General features: G+C 39.4%; 2 protein-coding genes across 4 annotated transcripts in view; one reads left to right on the plus strand and one right to left on the minus strand.

Annotated features, from left to right (window-relative positions):
* The first annotated feature begins 1,040 nt into the window (after positions 1–1,040).
* Positions 1,041–9,342, plus strand: LOC131307411 (uncharacterized). The gene is made up of 5 exons (XM_058333899.1): positions 1,041–1,822; positions 4,764–5,228; positions 5,480–5,881; positions 5,962–6,029; positions 8,823–9,342. Exons 1-5 carry the CDS (start codon positions 1,229–1,231, stop codon positions 9,031–9,033), a joined length of 1,740 nt encoding a protein of 579 aa, XP_058189882.1. The 5' UTR covers positions 1,041–1,228; the 3' UTR covers positions 9,034–9,342.
* A 982-nt stretch (positions 9,343–10,324) lies between these two features.
* The window catches only part of LOC131307412 (DEAD-box ATP-dependent RNA helicase FANCM), a 28,544-nt gene continuing 21,928 nt past the window's right edge, over positions 10,325–16,940 (minus strand). For 2 of the 3 annotated variants that reach the window (XM_058333900.1, XM_058333903.1), the window contains 8 exons: positions 16,613–16,740; positions 16,183–16,518; positions 16,000–16,066; positions 13,766–14,107; positions 12,699–13,169; positions 12,527–12,578; positions 12,204–12,353; positions 10,325–11,231 (listed from right to left, as the gene is read on the minus strand). In XM_058333900.1, coding sequence (XP_058189883.1) covers positions 10,643–11,231; positions 12,204–12,353; positions 12,527–12,578; positions 12,699–13,169; positions 13,766–14,107; positions 16,000–16,066; positions 16,183–16,518; positions 16,613–16,740 — 2,135 coding nt within the window. In that variant the 3' untranslated portion in view covers positions 10,325–10,642. The remainder of the gene's footprint in view (positions 11,232–12,203; positions 12,354–12,526; positions 12,579–12,698; positions 13,170–13,765; positions 14,108–15,999; positions 16,067–16,182; positions 16,519–16,612; positions 16,741–16,940) is intronic. The other variant, XM_058333902.1, reaches the window with a different exon arrangement.

A 16,940-nucleotide genomic window follows, 5' to 3' on the forward strand; every position in this document is an offset into this window, starting at 1 on the left:
TATAGAAGTTTATACTAAATAATTTTGGTAGTAAATGAATAATGAATAAGATAGTAGATTGAATAAATTATTAATTTAGAAAATTAGCTAACCGTGCCTTTCATGTATACTTGGTGTATCTAAATTAAATGAGTTATGTGTATATATATATTATATCTACATACGGTTCGGTTCGGTTTGGAACTGAAACCATTAACGTAATTCCACAGACCAAACCATTTAACGCGGCTTCTAAATTTTTAAAACCAAAACCAAACCACACTATTGAAAAACTTAACCAAATCATTCGGTTTGGACTGGATTCGCAGTTTGACGAATTTTTTGCTTACCCCTAGTAAACAAGTACTAAAGGATAATATAGTAATTTTGAGTCGAATTGACGTGGAATACAAACCGTTGGGCAAGTTATTCGTTAATGGCTAACATACAACGCTACCAAGCATGCGATAGCAAAAAATAATTATTTACTAGTTCTGTGGCACCGTCAAGTCATCTCCCAAACACCTCGTCCATGTCACATATTTTTGTTGAATTCATGTACTTATAAGTGGTGAATATAAAATAAAAATAAAAATAGTCTCCAACACTCCTCTATGCCACATGCTTTTGTAGCGGTCTATATAAAAAATCATTTATTGATGTATCCTATAGATATCTTCAGTGTTGAGTGATACTGAGTATCAAGTGACAGCGGCTGTAAGACCATCAAAAAAATTAAAAAAAAAAAAAAAAACTTTTTCATCAAGCAAGTTGAAGCTAGCTCATGGCTAATCGTAGGTCTTATGACTAATTACACGCCAAGGCGTACCGAAAATATTGGTGGTGTCATGATCAGGTCTATGCATGACTAGTTACACGCCAAGTCGGACCGAGATATTGCTAGTGTCTATTTGATAGAAAAATCTTTCGATAATCAACTTTTCTACGGTAACAAACATTTACATAATACACAAATACTTAATGCAGTAATTACTATAGTACAAGCAACCATAAATTGTAAGGTTTTTAAATCTTGGGGGAGGGCCGGGAGGCCGTGTCTATTGAAGTTTCTCTCTCCCAAAACCCTAGAAAACCCCTTTTCGCAAAATTTACAACTGTGGAAAGTGAAATACCCATCAGACACCAAAAGCCTTCCCGCCCTCTCTCTCTACACATATACCGATACACACTCACACTGTCTCTATATCAGCTGACCTTTTCTTGGCTGTATTGGCAATGCTCAGAGAAGATGCAGAAGCTGCTGCGTCAAATCCCTTCACCCCCCATTCGCCGCTCTCTCTCTAACACCCCCGCCACGACCACCTCTCTCTCTCTAGGGTTTAACCCCAACAGCCACCACAACACTAAAAACCTCTCCCTAGGGTTTGCCGACATTAGGAACACCACCAAGCCCTCTCTCTTTAGGGTTTATTACCACCTCACCATGCCTGCTCCCCCCTTCCTCCACCTCCACACACCCGCCGCCGTAAAAAACCCTACAACCTTTCTGCCCACCAAAACCCCCAGTATCGTTCCCTTTAGGGCTTGGTTTCACACTGCTTCGGATAAGAGTTTAAAGGTTGCCGCCGCGGTCCACTCCGGTGAGGGTTTGAAGGCTTTGGAGGGAGAAGTCGAGAATGGAAAGGAGAAGGTTGAGTTATCAGTGGAAAGGGGTTCGGAGGTGAAGCCGGTGTTGAGGATGGATAGGAGGCAGAGGGGTACTTCTGTGGTGAGAAACCCTGATTTGTTGGGGATTCCGGGCGTGGGGCCGAGGAATTCGAGGAAGCTTGTGGAGAAGGGGTTTTCTGGTGTTACTGAGCTCAAACAACTCTACAAAGACAAGGTGTATATATGTCCGCCTTTTGGACTCTCTCTGTTGTGTTCTATTGAAGTTTCTGCTAGTTTTGAGTGGTGTTGTGTCTAATTTGTGTTTCTTTGGTTGGATTACTTGTGACTGCATATTTAGAGTACATAGGTGTAGGGATGCTGAACAAATCAAGCTACTCGACTTTGAGCTCGTGTTACTCATTAAAAAAACTCGTTTAAGATCAGTTGGTTACATAAACAAACATTCTTTGAAACTCGTTAAAGTTTCAAACCAAGTTTGAACAAAGCTACTACTCTGCCTGTTCATCTTATGAAGTATAGAAAGTTCAAGCCACTCGAGATAGGCTCGTGTTCGGCTCGATCAAAGCTTGTTTGACTTCAGCTTGTCTTATAATCAAGCTAAGCTGGAATATAATTTTGAAGCTCGCTAAATTTCTAACCAAGCTTGATCAACCACCTGCTTGACTCGTTCGGCTAGTTTATCGATCCTACATAGGCGGTGATCTATTAGACCTTTGATTTATGAAACATATAATTTCTTTTTATTTGAATCTCGTTCGGCTAGTTTATCGATCTACATAGGCGGTGATCTATTAGACCTTTGATTTATGAAACATATAATTTCTTTTTATTTGAATCATAGAGCAAGCAAATCACCCATAAGTTCGTTCTGGTGACGGGAAGGTGGTGTTTTTTCAGGATGTTTTTGTGAACTTCTGCATAAGAGGATGATGTCACATGCTATATCGTATATACTATTTAGCTGACTTATTTTCTTTTATGAGGATAGGGGAAGCTGATGTGAATTCAGTTAACAACAAAGACATTGTAAATTTCCCTTTAGCCTTCTCTTAGTTACTTCATGATTCTATGATGTGTTTCTGGGTCGAAATCTTACCTTATTTTTGTTTTCTGGTCACGTGACTTCTCTTCTTGATCCATATCTTGTGAATGTTTTCGTATTGTCTCTATGTAACTTGTTAGAAATGAAATTTTAGTTATTTATCCAAGCCGTCATCTCAACAAATCTGCTCTGAACTTTTACTTGCATGAAAATCTTGAGAGGGGGCGTCATTTCCAGTGTTCTCAAAAACCCATCGCACTATTTTCATGAGACATTATGAAAGGAAAATACATCTGATGCTGTGTATAGTTGGGTAACTTAGTCTTGTAGTGTAGTACCTCTCATATGATGTCTGTCCATAGTCTGATTTAAGGCACATCACACTTAAATATCTAGCTTTTCCTTGACATATAGATCTCTTAGGCTATTAGCAATTAGCATTGTCCAATCTCCATGATTCAACTCTTGAACCCTTGTGAAATCATGTTATTGAAAGTTGAAACCGCATGCAATGAGACTAAATTTGCAATAAACTTTCCGAAAAAAACTACTCCCTTTGTTATCAAACTGATCTCATGGATTTGATTCAGTCAACACGGACAGGCAGTTCATAAAAGCACACAAAAGCGTCTGTGGGTTTTTTAAGTTTTCAACCGAAAGAAAAAAGCTATTGCAGTGGCTTAGTGCGTGTTGGATCAACGTGTTCTAGACCTTTGTAGTGGAGTTGGGACCCAATACTTGAACTGAAAGACTTGTTTTATAACCGCAAAGGCACAAACCATGTAACCAATTTTCTTGGGAGTACTTGTATTTAAACAAGTCCAGCATAATGTCTTTGGTTGATACCTGAAACCAAGCATATCTATGAACAAGCTAGTAGGCCTGGATTTCTAAAATAACAATAAAATTGTTATTTTGCAATGGGTCATATCTTCTGCAGCTCTGCTATTCATTGATTTTTTTGTTTCTCAGTATGTGAAATATATATCGTTTCCTGTGAGTATATTTTTTGTGGCTGTGAGGATTCAGGTTTCTTGTTAATATGTTTTACCCTCATATGCAAAGTCTCTTATGGGGGTGGAGATAGAGTCAGGGTCATGACCCCTACGTAATATTCCAGGACACCATGCATCTATACTAGTGAGGTATTTAGTTTGCATTTTATTAGATAACAAGAAATATAACTATTTTGAGCCATGTGGGTTACATTGAACAATATTTTTATTCTTTTACATAAGTAGTTCAAAATTTATTGAGAACACTACGATTGACTAGGTCCCTTGTTAAGTGAGGCCCGACTAGTCACATTGTCAAGTGAGACCCACCCCCTTGCCGTCTTTATTTGTCCCCGTGGTGGAAAGTGGCTATGCTTGTGTCTTAGAGTCAGAATTCTCTCTTGTTGATGTTCAAATTGTTTGTTATTACGCTATTGCGTATGTGTGTACGTTTGTTGTGGACACCTTGTTTCTTTTGTACCTATATACTCAATAGACAAAGGTGTCGTACAATGTACCATCCTACGTGATATGCACAACATACAAGTTTAAGCGATAGAATGGTACATGATATGTATCAGGATTCAGTGATGTTGCTGATATTGAAACCCAACTTAGCAGAGGATTTCGAAATCCAATTCTCCAACCAGTTGCTGCTAGTCATGAGTTTGGGAATTGACAGCACCGTCACTTGATAGCAAGCTTATATGTCGACGTGAATTAAATTTGAATAAATATTTATTAGGGAATGACTTCGGTGTCCCCGGTCATTTTGGGGACACCGAAACTTTTGGCATAGCAAAACCATTATGAGCATAACCAAAACCCATTACAAGCATAACAGAACCATAGCAAGGCATAACTTGTTTGTTATGCCTTGGTTGGGTTTGGTTATGCCTTGGTTGTTTTTTTGGATATTCCTTGATTATGCCTTGTTTGGGTTATGTTATGCTTGTAATGGGTTTTAGTTATGCTCATAATGGTGAAGTTATGCCAAAAATTACGGTATCCCCGAAATGACCGGGGACACCATAGCATCATCCTATTTATTATGTTAAGCCAGTTAAGGTGAACCTCTAGCATTCCAGAATGAAAATGTTTTCTTTGGTCTCTTGCAGTTTTTTGGGAAGTCGAGTCAGAAGATGGTTGACTTTCTGCGGAGTTCAGTGGGCATTACTCATAGAAACCATGCTGAGAGTATAACTGCTTTTATCAAACAGAGTGTAGATGAAGAGTTAAAGGAGAGTTCAAAGCCTGATATGCAGCCAACCCCTAAGAAGAGACTCACTTTCTGTGTTGAAGGAAATATCAGTGTTGGAAAGACAACATTCCTGCAGAGAATAGCTAATGAAACACTTGAGCTGCAAGATCTTGTTGAAATTGTTCCTGAGCCTATTAACAAATGGCAGGATGTTGGACCGGATCACTTTAATGTACTAGATGCATTCTATGCTGAGCCGCAAAGGTATGCATATACCTTCCAAAACTATGTGTTTGTTACTAGAGTCATGCAGGAGATGGAGTCATCTGGTGGAATTAAGCCCCTCAGGTTGATGGAGAGGAGTGTTTTCACCGATAGGATGGTACGCATCTCACTTCATAATGTTGTTGATTTGTTTTAATGACCCCGACTGTAACTTACTGACTAAAATGTGGGAATCCTTGGTTTCCATTTTTCCAAGATAGGAGGGTTTGGTTTTTTGATCCAGAGTGCAACTGATTGACTAAAATATGGGAGCCTTGCCTTTTCCCCATATTTTTAATCCACTTTAAGAGGAGGAAAACGCTGATGATAGTTTCATGGCTGATGTATTTTTCTTGTACTTGATTAAAGGTCTTTGTGCGAGCTGTTCATGAAGCTAAGTGGATGAATGAGATGGAGATCAGTATTTATGACTCATGGTTTGATCCATTTGTGTCAAGTTTGCCTGGCCTTGTTCCCGATGCCTTTGTCTATCTTAGAGCAAGCCCTGATACTTGCCACAAGCGGATGCTGCTACGCAAGAGAGCAGAGGAAGGCGGAGTTACTCTGGACTACCTTCGTGACTTGCATGAAAAGCATGAAAGTTGGCTTCTCCCTTCCAAAAGGGAGGAGCCAACTTTACATGCTGCCCCACCACATGGGGTATTGTCTGTCAGTAAGCTGCCCCACCACATGGACTGCTCTTTACATGCTGATATAAGGGACCGTGTGTTTTATTTGGAGGGTGATCACATGCATTCGAGCATTCAAAAAGTACTATACTTTGCATTGTTTGCTTGATTTTTGGGATTTGACATAATGGTTTTTGCTTAGCCCTGTTCGGTTACGTGCAGGTTCCTGCTTTGGTTCTTGATTGTGAACCCGATATCGATTTTAACAAAGATATTGAAGCAAAGCGGCAGTAAGATAATTATTGCTTCAAGTTTTCTGAATTTATCTTCTTGTTTACACTGTATTGTCCTATTTAGTTTCAGTCAGATGATAGTATTGGGACAGTCCACTGCAATCGTATTATGTTATGCCCTTTGGACATGAGCTAATCAGACGATATCGTTTAGGTTTCTTTATTTTTATCCTGGCTCAACATTCTCCATTGGGACGACTTCCAAGACTAACCTCGGCTCCGATATTGATCCCCTTCGAAGATGGTTCATGGAACATAGGATATCTTTTCTTTTCATCATTCTACCCGATTTTAGATTGTCTATTGGGAGGACTGAGGACTCAGATCTAAGACTAAACCTCCACTCCGTCATCAAACTTCCACTTTTTTTACGTGGATTGTTATTCAATCTCCTTGTGAGGCTTGAACCTTGTCTGGAAATAGTTTCAAACGCTGCACTTGGGGGCTTTTTGTGGTTCTTTCATAGGATCTAACGTGCTAATGCCTATATGTTGTTGTGTAGTATGTGTGAGAAACCATTCATGACGCTCAAATAGAGGAAGAATTCCTATTTTGAATCATCAAAAACATCAAAAAATACAAGTACTATTAGTCATAAATGTTGTGTGAGTTACATTAGCTGCAAGTTAAATGTTATTGACTTATCTGATTGCTTATTGTATCTGATAAGGGTTATATGGTAAACCTTGCCCCCTCATTCTTTATTATAACGCGGGTTCTGATTTCAAGACCCACATCTCCAATGTAGTATAACTAGCCAATTACCTGTGCCTGCGACTCTTTCCAACAATATACCCACATGTTTTCTCAATATTTCCCGGTGGCAATTGGAGTGATGGGTTTCAGTATTCAGAAAGGTGAGACTCATGCTAATATTTTTCCTTGAGTTGGGGTGGTAGCTTTGCCATGACATGGTAAGTTATATTCTCGATATTCTGTGTGACGGTGTAATAGTTGACTGTATTGTGCTTTTCTTGCTGTCACTCAGAATATTTCTTACCTCGCCACGGCAGAGCTACCTCCCCATATCACTGTGCCAGTGGCAATCCTCTCTCTCCACAATCACCCCCCTTTATCTTCCCCCACAGCATAGGGACCTCCCTCACATCGCAGTACTCCATAAAAAACTTTGTTGCATTGCAAGTGCATAGGGGCGTCAGTGAAACCATCTTTTGTTGGGTTATCTTGTTATTTTTTGGTATCTTGTTATTTTTTGGTATCTTGTTATTTTTTGGTATGGCTTGGTGACGTCGCATCAATGAATCATCTTTAGTTGCTGGTATGGGGGATGTGTGAATCCGGAAAGCATGAAGGCATGGAATGGATCTTATATAGCTTTGAATGATCTTTTCATGCATTCTTTAATTTGTTGATGCTTGGGGGATTTTTTTCCTTTTTATACTCCATCTAGCGCCGTTCTTTGTATAATGCATGCACTTTTCAAAGAATTGTATCTTTCCAAGCATATGAAAGCTATATATTTAACTTGTACTTGTGGGATGCTTGTCCCACTTTGCTAAATTCAGTTCCCTTAAAAGCCCCTATACGAGCAGCCATCCCACCAATTGGTTTGCACTCTTTCAACTTGTTCCGCACCATTTTCTTGAGTTGGTTATTATATTCACTTGTCAATTGCTTCTTGATTTCAATGTTGTGGTTGTTGACTGACTGGTGGTTGGAGTTTCTTGTACTCCGTACTATTGATTGTCCAGTTTGATGTTATCATGGTTTTTGTAATTTATCTACTACCAATTAACACAGGAAAAAACACTTTTCTGGAAAATGCGAATTGCATGTGGTGCATGAACTTGGCATATCTCATTTAACCGAGTGATTTGTGTTATTAATGTTACTCCCTAAGGCGGGTGGTGAACTGTTAATTGGAGAGGGCCGAGAGGCCATGGGATATTTGTTAGATTTCTTGGAGGGTTCCAACCTAAAACTAATTGGCTATAGGTGGAGTAGCCTCTAGAATTTATTAACCAAGTTTGGGTAGCTTAGATGAGCAATGTAGGACAAGTTTAACACTCCCCCTCACGTGCACTGCACGTGGAGGTGACAGACCAGGAGGAGCTGACTGACTGACTCGGGTGACAGAGATGACAGAGACGACAGAGACTTTCCCACGAGAGGTGAGGCCACCCAAGACCTAGCTCTGATACCATGTTAGATTTCTTAGAGGGTTCCAACCTAAAACCAATTGGCTATAGGTGGAGTAGCCTCTAGAATTTATTAACCAAGTTTAGGTGGCTTAGATGAGCGATGTGGGACAAGTCTAACAATATTTTGAGTTTTCGCGTGGAAGCATTTTATTTTTTGCTGGATTCACAGGTGTAGTAGAGCAGTTCATCTGCAAATGGCAAGATGTTCTCATTTTTTTCTTTTAGTTTCTTAGGTAAAAGGTGTTTACAAGGTTCAATAGAGCAGTTCTATGAACCTGTCCACAAAGGCTTTTAGGGAGGATAATAGTGAAGCTGAGCTGTTGGAAGAATGCAGTGTAGAATGAGGATGTTTATAAGATAGGCTAGTTTCTAATTTGGTTCCATCTTTGGTGCTGTAACCTGCATAGTAAATGCAAAGACATTTGGGTCTCAATATGCATTCACGGATTGCTGATTCCCTCTTTTGGTATCCTTTTCTTTTATTTGATGTTCTATTTTTGCATGACTTGTTTAATTTCTTTTTTTTCCTTTAGGTTCATTTCATTGTGTTTCTTTTACTCAAGGAATTGGGTGTTAAATGTTCTACATTGACCTACATTGACCCTCTGTCAATTTTGCTTTTCTGCAGGTATGCACGCCAAGTGGCTGCGTTTTTTGAATTTGTGAAGAAAAAGAAGGAAGACCCAACACACAAAGTTGGTCAAGCGGCAAAGAGTAACCAACCGAATTTACTGCTACCCAACAACGGTGGGTTCTGGGTACCGAATGGAAAGCATTTCCCAGGATTGCCCCTCGAATCTTTGGATTTTAGGAGAGCAATGCCGTCTATCTCTGGATAGTGCCTCTGTTATTTTCTGGTCATTGTTGTGGATCCCAAGTCCATCTCTGTATATATGGTAGGTTTAGAATACAATGGGGATTTTCTGTCAATTCCAGGTCTTGCTAACACATTTGGACATGAGCTGTCACAAGCTTAGTGTGGAGAAAAATGTCCTAGTGCATAGTTAGGAATCACCCCCCTGTAGATTCTGAATCCGACGTGGTTGTGGTAGGTGTAGATTGAACTTTTGTTTCTCCACGTGTGAGATCGTTTCAACTTCGAGACCTTGTAACCTTCAGAGATGTGGATCAAGATGCTTTGTCTTCAACTACGGGCACTGTGCTCTATTTAGCTGTTTCTTTGAAGGCTACAACTGTGTTGGATCCTGTATCTGTAGACAGGTTTGTGTTTGAAAATAGAAAAGCGATGAGAAAAGGAGGGAATAAGTAACCTTCACAAATTCCTTGCTTTATGATTTTTCCTCCGCAAATTTGTCAGTTGAAGATGACACGGCCTGTTTCTTAGTTGACTGTTTTGAGGCCTGAACATGCAGATTATTGCGTCAAATAGTGAATTGCTGATGGAGGTAAGCATGATATAGATGGAGGATTCTAATAGATATGTTTTGCCTACACATAACCTTGAGTTGTGGCTTGTGTTTGGAATATGAATCTGGAAAGGGATTTATCGAGGCTTGGGATAATAATGGGAAACGCGACAACAAGCTTCATCACTTGCCTTTGCCTTTGTTTTTTTGTTTTCCCCGATTAAATTCCTCTTCAAATCTACAATGCAAACATTTTTTTCCTTGATGGCATCAAGGCGTCACAAGTTTTTGGATACATCCTTTATGTGCTTGGGATTGGACTTGGTCAGGAAATCAAAGATATGTCGAAGGCTGCGCCAAGCAAAGATCAATTTCGAAACAAGTGTAACAGGATCAAAGATTTGTGATAGAATCAAAAATCTGCTATGGACCATCACTAGTCAACGTACAACCAAAAGAAAACCTACAAAACTGGATGTGAATCCTAGATTGTTATTGATGGGTTTCGTTTGTTCATTTCCTTACAATCCCCCTTGCGGGCTTGCCCTTAAAAACCAGAATATATATATATATATATATATGAACAATTTTCAGGCATGACTTCTCTCTCTTCAAAACAAAGTGCAAAAATTATCAAAGAAAACAAACCTGGAAAACATCATGCTGGGGGGGGGGGGAGGGACGGGGGGTGGTGTGGTGAGAAATGATCTTACTACAAAATTATCAAAGCCGCACTGAAAACATCTTTATATAAGAAGCTTGCTTTGTGAGATTTATAGACTTTCTTCATAACTTAAATACAATGGATCCTTACAGCAACAAAATTTTCAAAACAAAATGAAAGGATTTCAGTGTTTCATTTACAGAACTTCACTATCAACTATACGATATATACAGCTACGCTTGCATCCAAAAATCTAATTTTACAAGTAATGGCTAACCAGACTTAGTGAGCCCAACAGAGCATGATTTGCACCAAACCAGATAAATCTCAACCCACAATTTTGTAGGAACATTGTCCAGGTAGTTGAAGGGCATTAGAGCTCACCGGTGCTCTAAATAATTAGGATCCTTAAAACAATCAAATTCCAAGGTCAAATGTTGGAGAACCCATAACACGAAGTGGCAGCGGGTTAGGATCAGGAATCACCACTTTTTTGTTCACTGGCAATTCTGATTTGTACCCGAGTAGTTTCGCAGCTTCTTCCTCCACTGCATCAAGATCAAGACCCTCATAAAACTGATCATCATCAAAGATATCTCCATTTGGTTGGGATTTTTGCACTTGATCCTGCACTGATGTCTCTCTACAAGCAGCTACAGAGTGGGACAAGAACACCTGATCCAGATTTATGGCAGGAACTGACCCCACTGGGTAAAAGCTCAATTTCCTTTTCAGACCCCCTATCCTGCTTTCATTTTCTCTGGGGATACCATCTGTTGTGCATGGCTTCTCTTCTGTAGCTATCTGCTTAGATTTCAACAGAAAGGAATTTGAAATCCTTGCAACAGACTGTGACCCGGTTTGAGGTGTTTGAAGAGAACGGTTTACCGTCCCAGACGAGCTCCCACTATCACTCATCCGGGTCTTGGAAGCAACAGAGGTGGGACTAAAATCTGTACAACCATTAGGTACTCTTTCCATCGGTGATTGAGTGAGTAAAGAGTGCCTGCCATAACACATAAGTCAGTTCGAATTATAATCACATGAGCCAAATACATGCCTTAGAATGCATGAAGTACTAACAAGTCTACCAGTCTCACATGTCTGTCCGAAACATATCAGACATACTCATCGGCCCAAATTTATCAGGACTTTCCTAGTAGTATATCCTTTTTAGGCCAACACGCGGAGGTCAGTTGATGACGACATGTTCGGAACATGTTGGGGACAACATTAGGTCACAATGCATTTCTACAAAGTTGAGATAGGTTTAAAATTGTCATGGACTCGTTCCTGAATAATTCATTATGAAATATCACATCTTCGCAATTTTGATATTATTTGCTTTTCTTATTCCTAAGGCTTTGTTTGGAAGTTAGGGAAAGGGAGAGATAGGGAGAAAATCCTTCCTTGTTTGATTCTTAATTTCGAAAGAGGACAGGAAAATATCGAAGAAATACAAGCCGGATTATCTTTACAGTGTCTTTACTTCTTACTGTATTTTCTTCTCTTCCAACTTTCCTCAACGTCCTTTTTAAAAAAAACGCAACGGGAAACAATAATCTCTCTCTCTCCAACTTCCAAACATGTCGTAGAGTAATAGCTATAATACTGTTTTGGCTTGTAGGAATTACTTAATACTATGTAGCTGTGATATCATTATTCCACCCAAAGTGTATATGTCCTAATTTTTTGGAAAACTAATGTGCTGCGTCAGTGTTGCATCCTCCATGCTTCTCAGCTTAGAATAGCAGCAGCAGCAGCAGCAGCAGAACACCTATCTCTAATAGCCAAAGTTAAGTTTATCACAGGGGTTACAAGTATGATAACTAAAGATACAGGTTCCTCTTGCTCCGCAATCCCCTTCTAGAAAACAATATGAATTACCACGGAAAGGAAAAACATATATCCACACACATACTCCAAGAAACAAATGAACAGAGGACAGAAGATACAGATGTAGAAGTTCATCAAAAACCTGTAAATAGCCATCATATCAGTTCCACTGGTTTCAGGTTGAGTACTTGCTTGTGTAGGATTAATCCTGTCATCAATAAAGCTATCGTCATAGGAATTAGTGTCCGGCTCAACTTCCTCATCATCCGACACTTCAACTTCTGATGATACCCTGACCATAATGAATCAAATAACATAATTATGGCTCAGAAATTTTCTGTTAACTCTGGTGAAGTGGATAAATCATCACTTCACTTGTGTCCAGTGATTCCCATGACCCAGAAATGCAAATGCTAATAATCCTAAAGTTATCACATGATGCTGTGCGAAATAAGAAACACCTACTCAGCTTCTTCTTCGATGAAGTCTCTGACATCCTTTACTGGCTTCCTCTTGCCTGAATGAAATCAACATATATTGAGTAACCAAAGAAAAAACAGAACCACGAGAGAGAGAGAGAGAGAGAGAGAGAGAGAGAGAGAGAGAGGTCAATGGTTAGGAATAAGTTTCATGTTACCTCTGTCATTCTTTACCAGGATCGGACGTGGACTTCCACAAGCTCTGGTTGGTTTTCTGTTCGGGCCAATATCACCATCTAGAGGCCTCTGTTTACCTTGCTCTCCATATTTGCGCAATCTTTTGAACTTTTTTTCCTGTTTAATACTTTCGGATTTGCTTCCAGAATCCAAACACCAGTCTTTGCTACAACTATTGGTTGTTGAATTTGCCAAAGGGGTTTTGACGTCTTCAACGATCCGAATAGCAGATATGCTTCCTCTTGTGGATTCACATTTACTATTAGGTAAAGGGGTATGAATCTCTTCAGTAACAGAAGCTAGAACATTTCTTCCACAAGCACTGCTATCCAAAACCATCTTTTCTTCCTTCTCAGGAATTGAAGACATAGGGAATTCTTTGTTATTTGACTTAGCCGGTGAGCAAGAGTTTGGGTCCATTGAATCACCTACCCCTTTACCTTTTGATGTCCCTGCAAAATTAAAGACTCTTTCATCATATTATAGTTAGGAAGCACAGAAGCGGGATGAAGATATGAACGGGATAGGGAGATATACAAAAAGGTACAATAGTAGAGTACCAATACCTCGACGCAATGTTTTGTAACGAATATTTACATTTGCTAAAAGTACTGTCATATGCATGAAAGTAAAATGAGAGTAAAGATAGCTTCGTTTAGATGAAAATGTCAAGAATCCACACATGCCAAAACCAAATATAAAAGTAAGTTAAACAGTGAATTCCTGTTGAACTTCAATGAATGCAAGACTTTCAATTCATACTGCAACTTTGATGAAACATTAAGGGGGCATGTGCTATTGAACTTTTTAATTTCTATTACATCTTTTCAATTAAAATTTCTAAAGTTTACAGTTTGACTCTCATGAAATCTTCAAACCTATCTGATGTAACATATCGGCTAGTGGTATGTGGCATTTTGGAGTATATGAGTTGTTCCGAGCTTTATAGTGTTTTACTACTCCATTATGGCAGAACAGATGTTAGCAAACATTTTTAATTTTACACAATTAACTTGTAAATGCAAACATCATTGGGAAGAATACGAACCCGCATAATCTATTGGAGACTCTGGAACCACACCGGCCTTGATAAAATTAGATAACCGGGGACTGAGCTCAAAATCTCGCAAGCCATTGCTCGAATCATCAATTAACTGTACTTTTCTTTTCCTTTCCTGAGGTGTCTCAAGAATGACATATTCTCCTTCGTTGGAAGAATTCATTTTGGAAACAGGGGTCTGAAGAATTTTGTCATCCACATCCACTGCATTCTCTTGCTGGGCAACAGAGCTGCATTTTGATGTCGGCATATTCTTGTTTTCATTGCGCCTTGACCAGGAGGAAGTTGTCCGGTCAGAAAAGTCTTTTATTCTCGCATTAACCTCATCTGCTGAATTCTCCACAGGTAATGTATCAGAATAATACTTTTCTTTGTGAAGGCTATTATGGGGAATGGTGAGAAGTGAGAACAAAGCCAAAGTATGCTATCGAGAATTAAATGCTGAAGCAGAAAAACATGCAAGGCATTTGCAAAATTTTGTGCGTCTAAAGGCATGACAGAAGCATAGCAAGCATGTAATTCTTTTGGAAGAGCACATCATTTAGATGCCAAATACCGAGCATGTTTTCGGGTAAGCAGATGGAATGCGACACTGCTTCTGCCAGAGAAGGTGGTAGAGGAGTTATAGTTTCAAGACCAACAGCTGTTCTATGCAAAGCTTCACTCCATTACCACACAGAATCACAGATATACAAGAATGAGCATTTGCATTAGTTCTAGGACTGAGTTCTTTTAAATTGCAAAATGTTGGCCAAGTTCAACCCTAGTTTACTCCTATTGATGCAGGATAAAGAGCTAAAGAAAAAGTAGATATAAAAGGTTGGAAAATTTTGGACGTTGGTTTCCATTGATGAAATTTTGACTCAGGTATTTTTTTGGTTATTCTAGATTTCCTGTACTCGGGCTGTAGGAATCTCCCAGGGGTTGTTTCTATGTGTCAAGCTATCATCAAGTAGTAGATGGATTTTAGAAGTTTACATCTAGAAATTCTAGTAATAGTTGGTGTAGGAAGTGCGTAGTCTATATCAATGTATGTAATGCCTATTATAGAGCTGAGTTGTGGATGCTGTTAAGACGCCTTTGGCTTTAGGAATCTAGGAAGGAGTGATTCCTAGACGTTCTTTTTCATTGACTATTTTGTCCCCTATTCATCCCTCAGCTCAACCCTAGCACCCTACCTTGCAAAGCAACACAAATGTGCTAAAGTTACTGTTCACATCACACAGAACAGCCCACACCTGTGCTGCGTCTGTTTAAAGCTGCCCTTTTACTGCCTAATTATAGCCGCCAAATCCAATCTCTTTGTCATCCATGTAATCCCTAAAATCCCAAACTTCTCCCAGATCACCTATTTAAAGTAGTATTGGAGCGCAAAATTGAATTGGTTTACATGGCATGCATCAGTCATTGAGTGGGCTTTTGGTAATGGAGTGCACAGGCTCTCAAGGATTCAGCGAGCACGAGTCTACTGCCAAGAGAGACATCCCCACAACCTGATAAGATCTATAGAAATTTGGCCGGTAGGAGAAGGAAAGAAAAACATGGTGTGAACGCATGTTGGAAATCATGGTAAGAACACCACAAAATTTTTAAGGAACCATAATGGCACATAACTTCTTGGGCATCAGGGTGATATCAGAGCTTTATTTCTTGAGGTCCTTGGTTCAAGTCTAACGGTATGTTGTTCCCCCATTGAGTGGGTTGTATGGACTCCATTATGAGTGTGTTTGTGCTCCTTATTCAGTTCTATTGGTACGGTAATCAGTCGCCTCATGTTCAAGAGAGCCTTCTGTGGCCGTTCAAAAACAAAGAGAGCCTTCCGTGCAAGGGACTTTGTGACACTTTGATATACCTTTTCAGGCAGCTCAACCATTTGGTTGAATTAACTACCCGTATAAACGAATATTTGACCCCTAACAGCTTCTACAAGTATTCATATATGTCTATCTCAGTGATAGGAACTTAAGACGTTCCAAAGCAACTCTGAAATCCATTTGCATGCAAAAGAGAACTGATGATGCGGTAATTGAAACAAAAGCCATCAGAAAGACGCAAATCGATTTATCATAATTTCCTTTCGATCTCCTTTTCCATATTGGCATATGCTGCATATCATGAAGATGTGCTATCCAATTCACAAACTATATAACACCTCCTGCACAATAGAATTTATTTTGTCCCAGAAACATTTGAGTCAGTGGAAGTCTGGAAGATGGCACTACCTTCCTTACTGTGCTCATGCTGCTCAATAGTTTCAACTCCCAAGTGCAGATTTGACAGGGCTTCATCCTGAAAAATGGCAAATGGAATGTCACTTTTCTTTTTTGTTGTCTTCAAATGTACCGCAAAGAGAAAACAGAGAACAAAGAAAGAAAGCCAACTCAAACCCAAAAGCAAAAGCAAACCTCAACTAAGATGGTACTGTTGTCTCTAATTATGGCTAAGCCTTGCAAATGTTGCATTGCATCAATCAGCATTTCTGTTCTGGATGAATGCAAAACTTTGAGCACTCTAGAAGGAGATGCTTGGAAATGGGGAAAGGAGATGAGGGATGGTCTCCATATACTCTCTTTGGTAGAGTCGAAGTATTTAGCGACTAAATCAGTCTCAGCATCAGATAGCTTGGCATTAAACACGGGGGTCTGGCTAGCATCATCCACTTTCCCTTTCTTTCCACGAGGAATGAATTGTTCAATAGATAGCTCAATTGACACAACTTCTGGTTTGAAAATATGTGGAATCTACGAATAAAGCAACACCGCATACAGAGGTTAAGAGGGTAACAAATGAAAACTCCAAGACAATCACTAGGCAATGTTATCTCGTGAACTTTACCATCCTTGGACTAGAATGGAAATTGAAGCTATTCATTCCCCCGTTTCGCATGTGCTTATTGATAGATTTGTTATTTGCTTGCTTCCGCAGGTAACCCTTCAGCTCTGTCCCTTGAAAAGCTAAAACAAGTAAACCTTGTTAAGGAGCCCTTTGAGAAATTGTAACAGATTTCTGACCAGAATTCTGTCTTAATGACTTCTAAAACATAATGCCCAAGATATATAGGCAAGTAGTTCACCAAATATGCAATGATCACGAGTTCATACCTATAATGATAACTATCTATTTCTTTGTTTGGGTAAATAAAAACAATCTATTTCATTTATGC

Source organism: Rhododendron vialii, chromosome 11a, assembly GCF_030253575.1.
Source record: "Rhododendron vialii isolate Sample 1 chromosome 11a, ASM3025357v1".
Classification (NCBI taxonomy): domain Eukaryota; kingdom Viridiplantae; phylum Streptophyta; class Magnoliopsida; order Ericales; family Ericaceae; genus Rhododendron; species Rhododendron vialii.

Excerpts from the sequence above, each read along its gene's own strand:
- LOC131307411 (XM_058333899.1), top strand. The coding sequence starts at position 1,229 with ATGCAGAAGCTGCTGCGTCAAATCCCTTCACCCCCCATTCGCCGCTCT. Across the intron at positions 5,229-5,479 it reads GTGTTTTCACCGATAGGATG|GTCTTTGTGCGAGCTGTTCA; the intron begins GTACGCATCTCA and ends ACTTGATTAAAG. Across the intron at positions 5,882-5,961 it reads TGCATTCGAGCATTCAAAAA|GTTCCTGCTTTGGTTCTTGA; the intron begins GTACTATACTTT and ends GGTTACGTGCAG.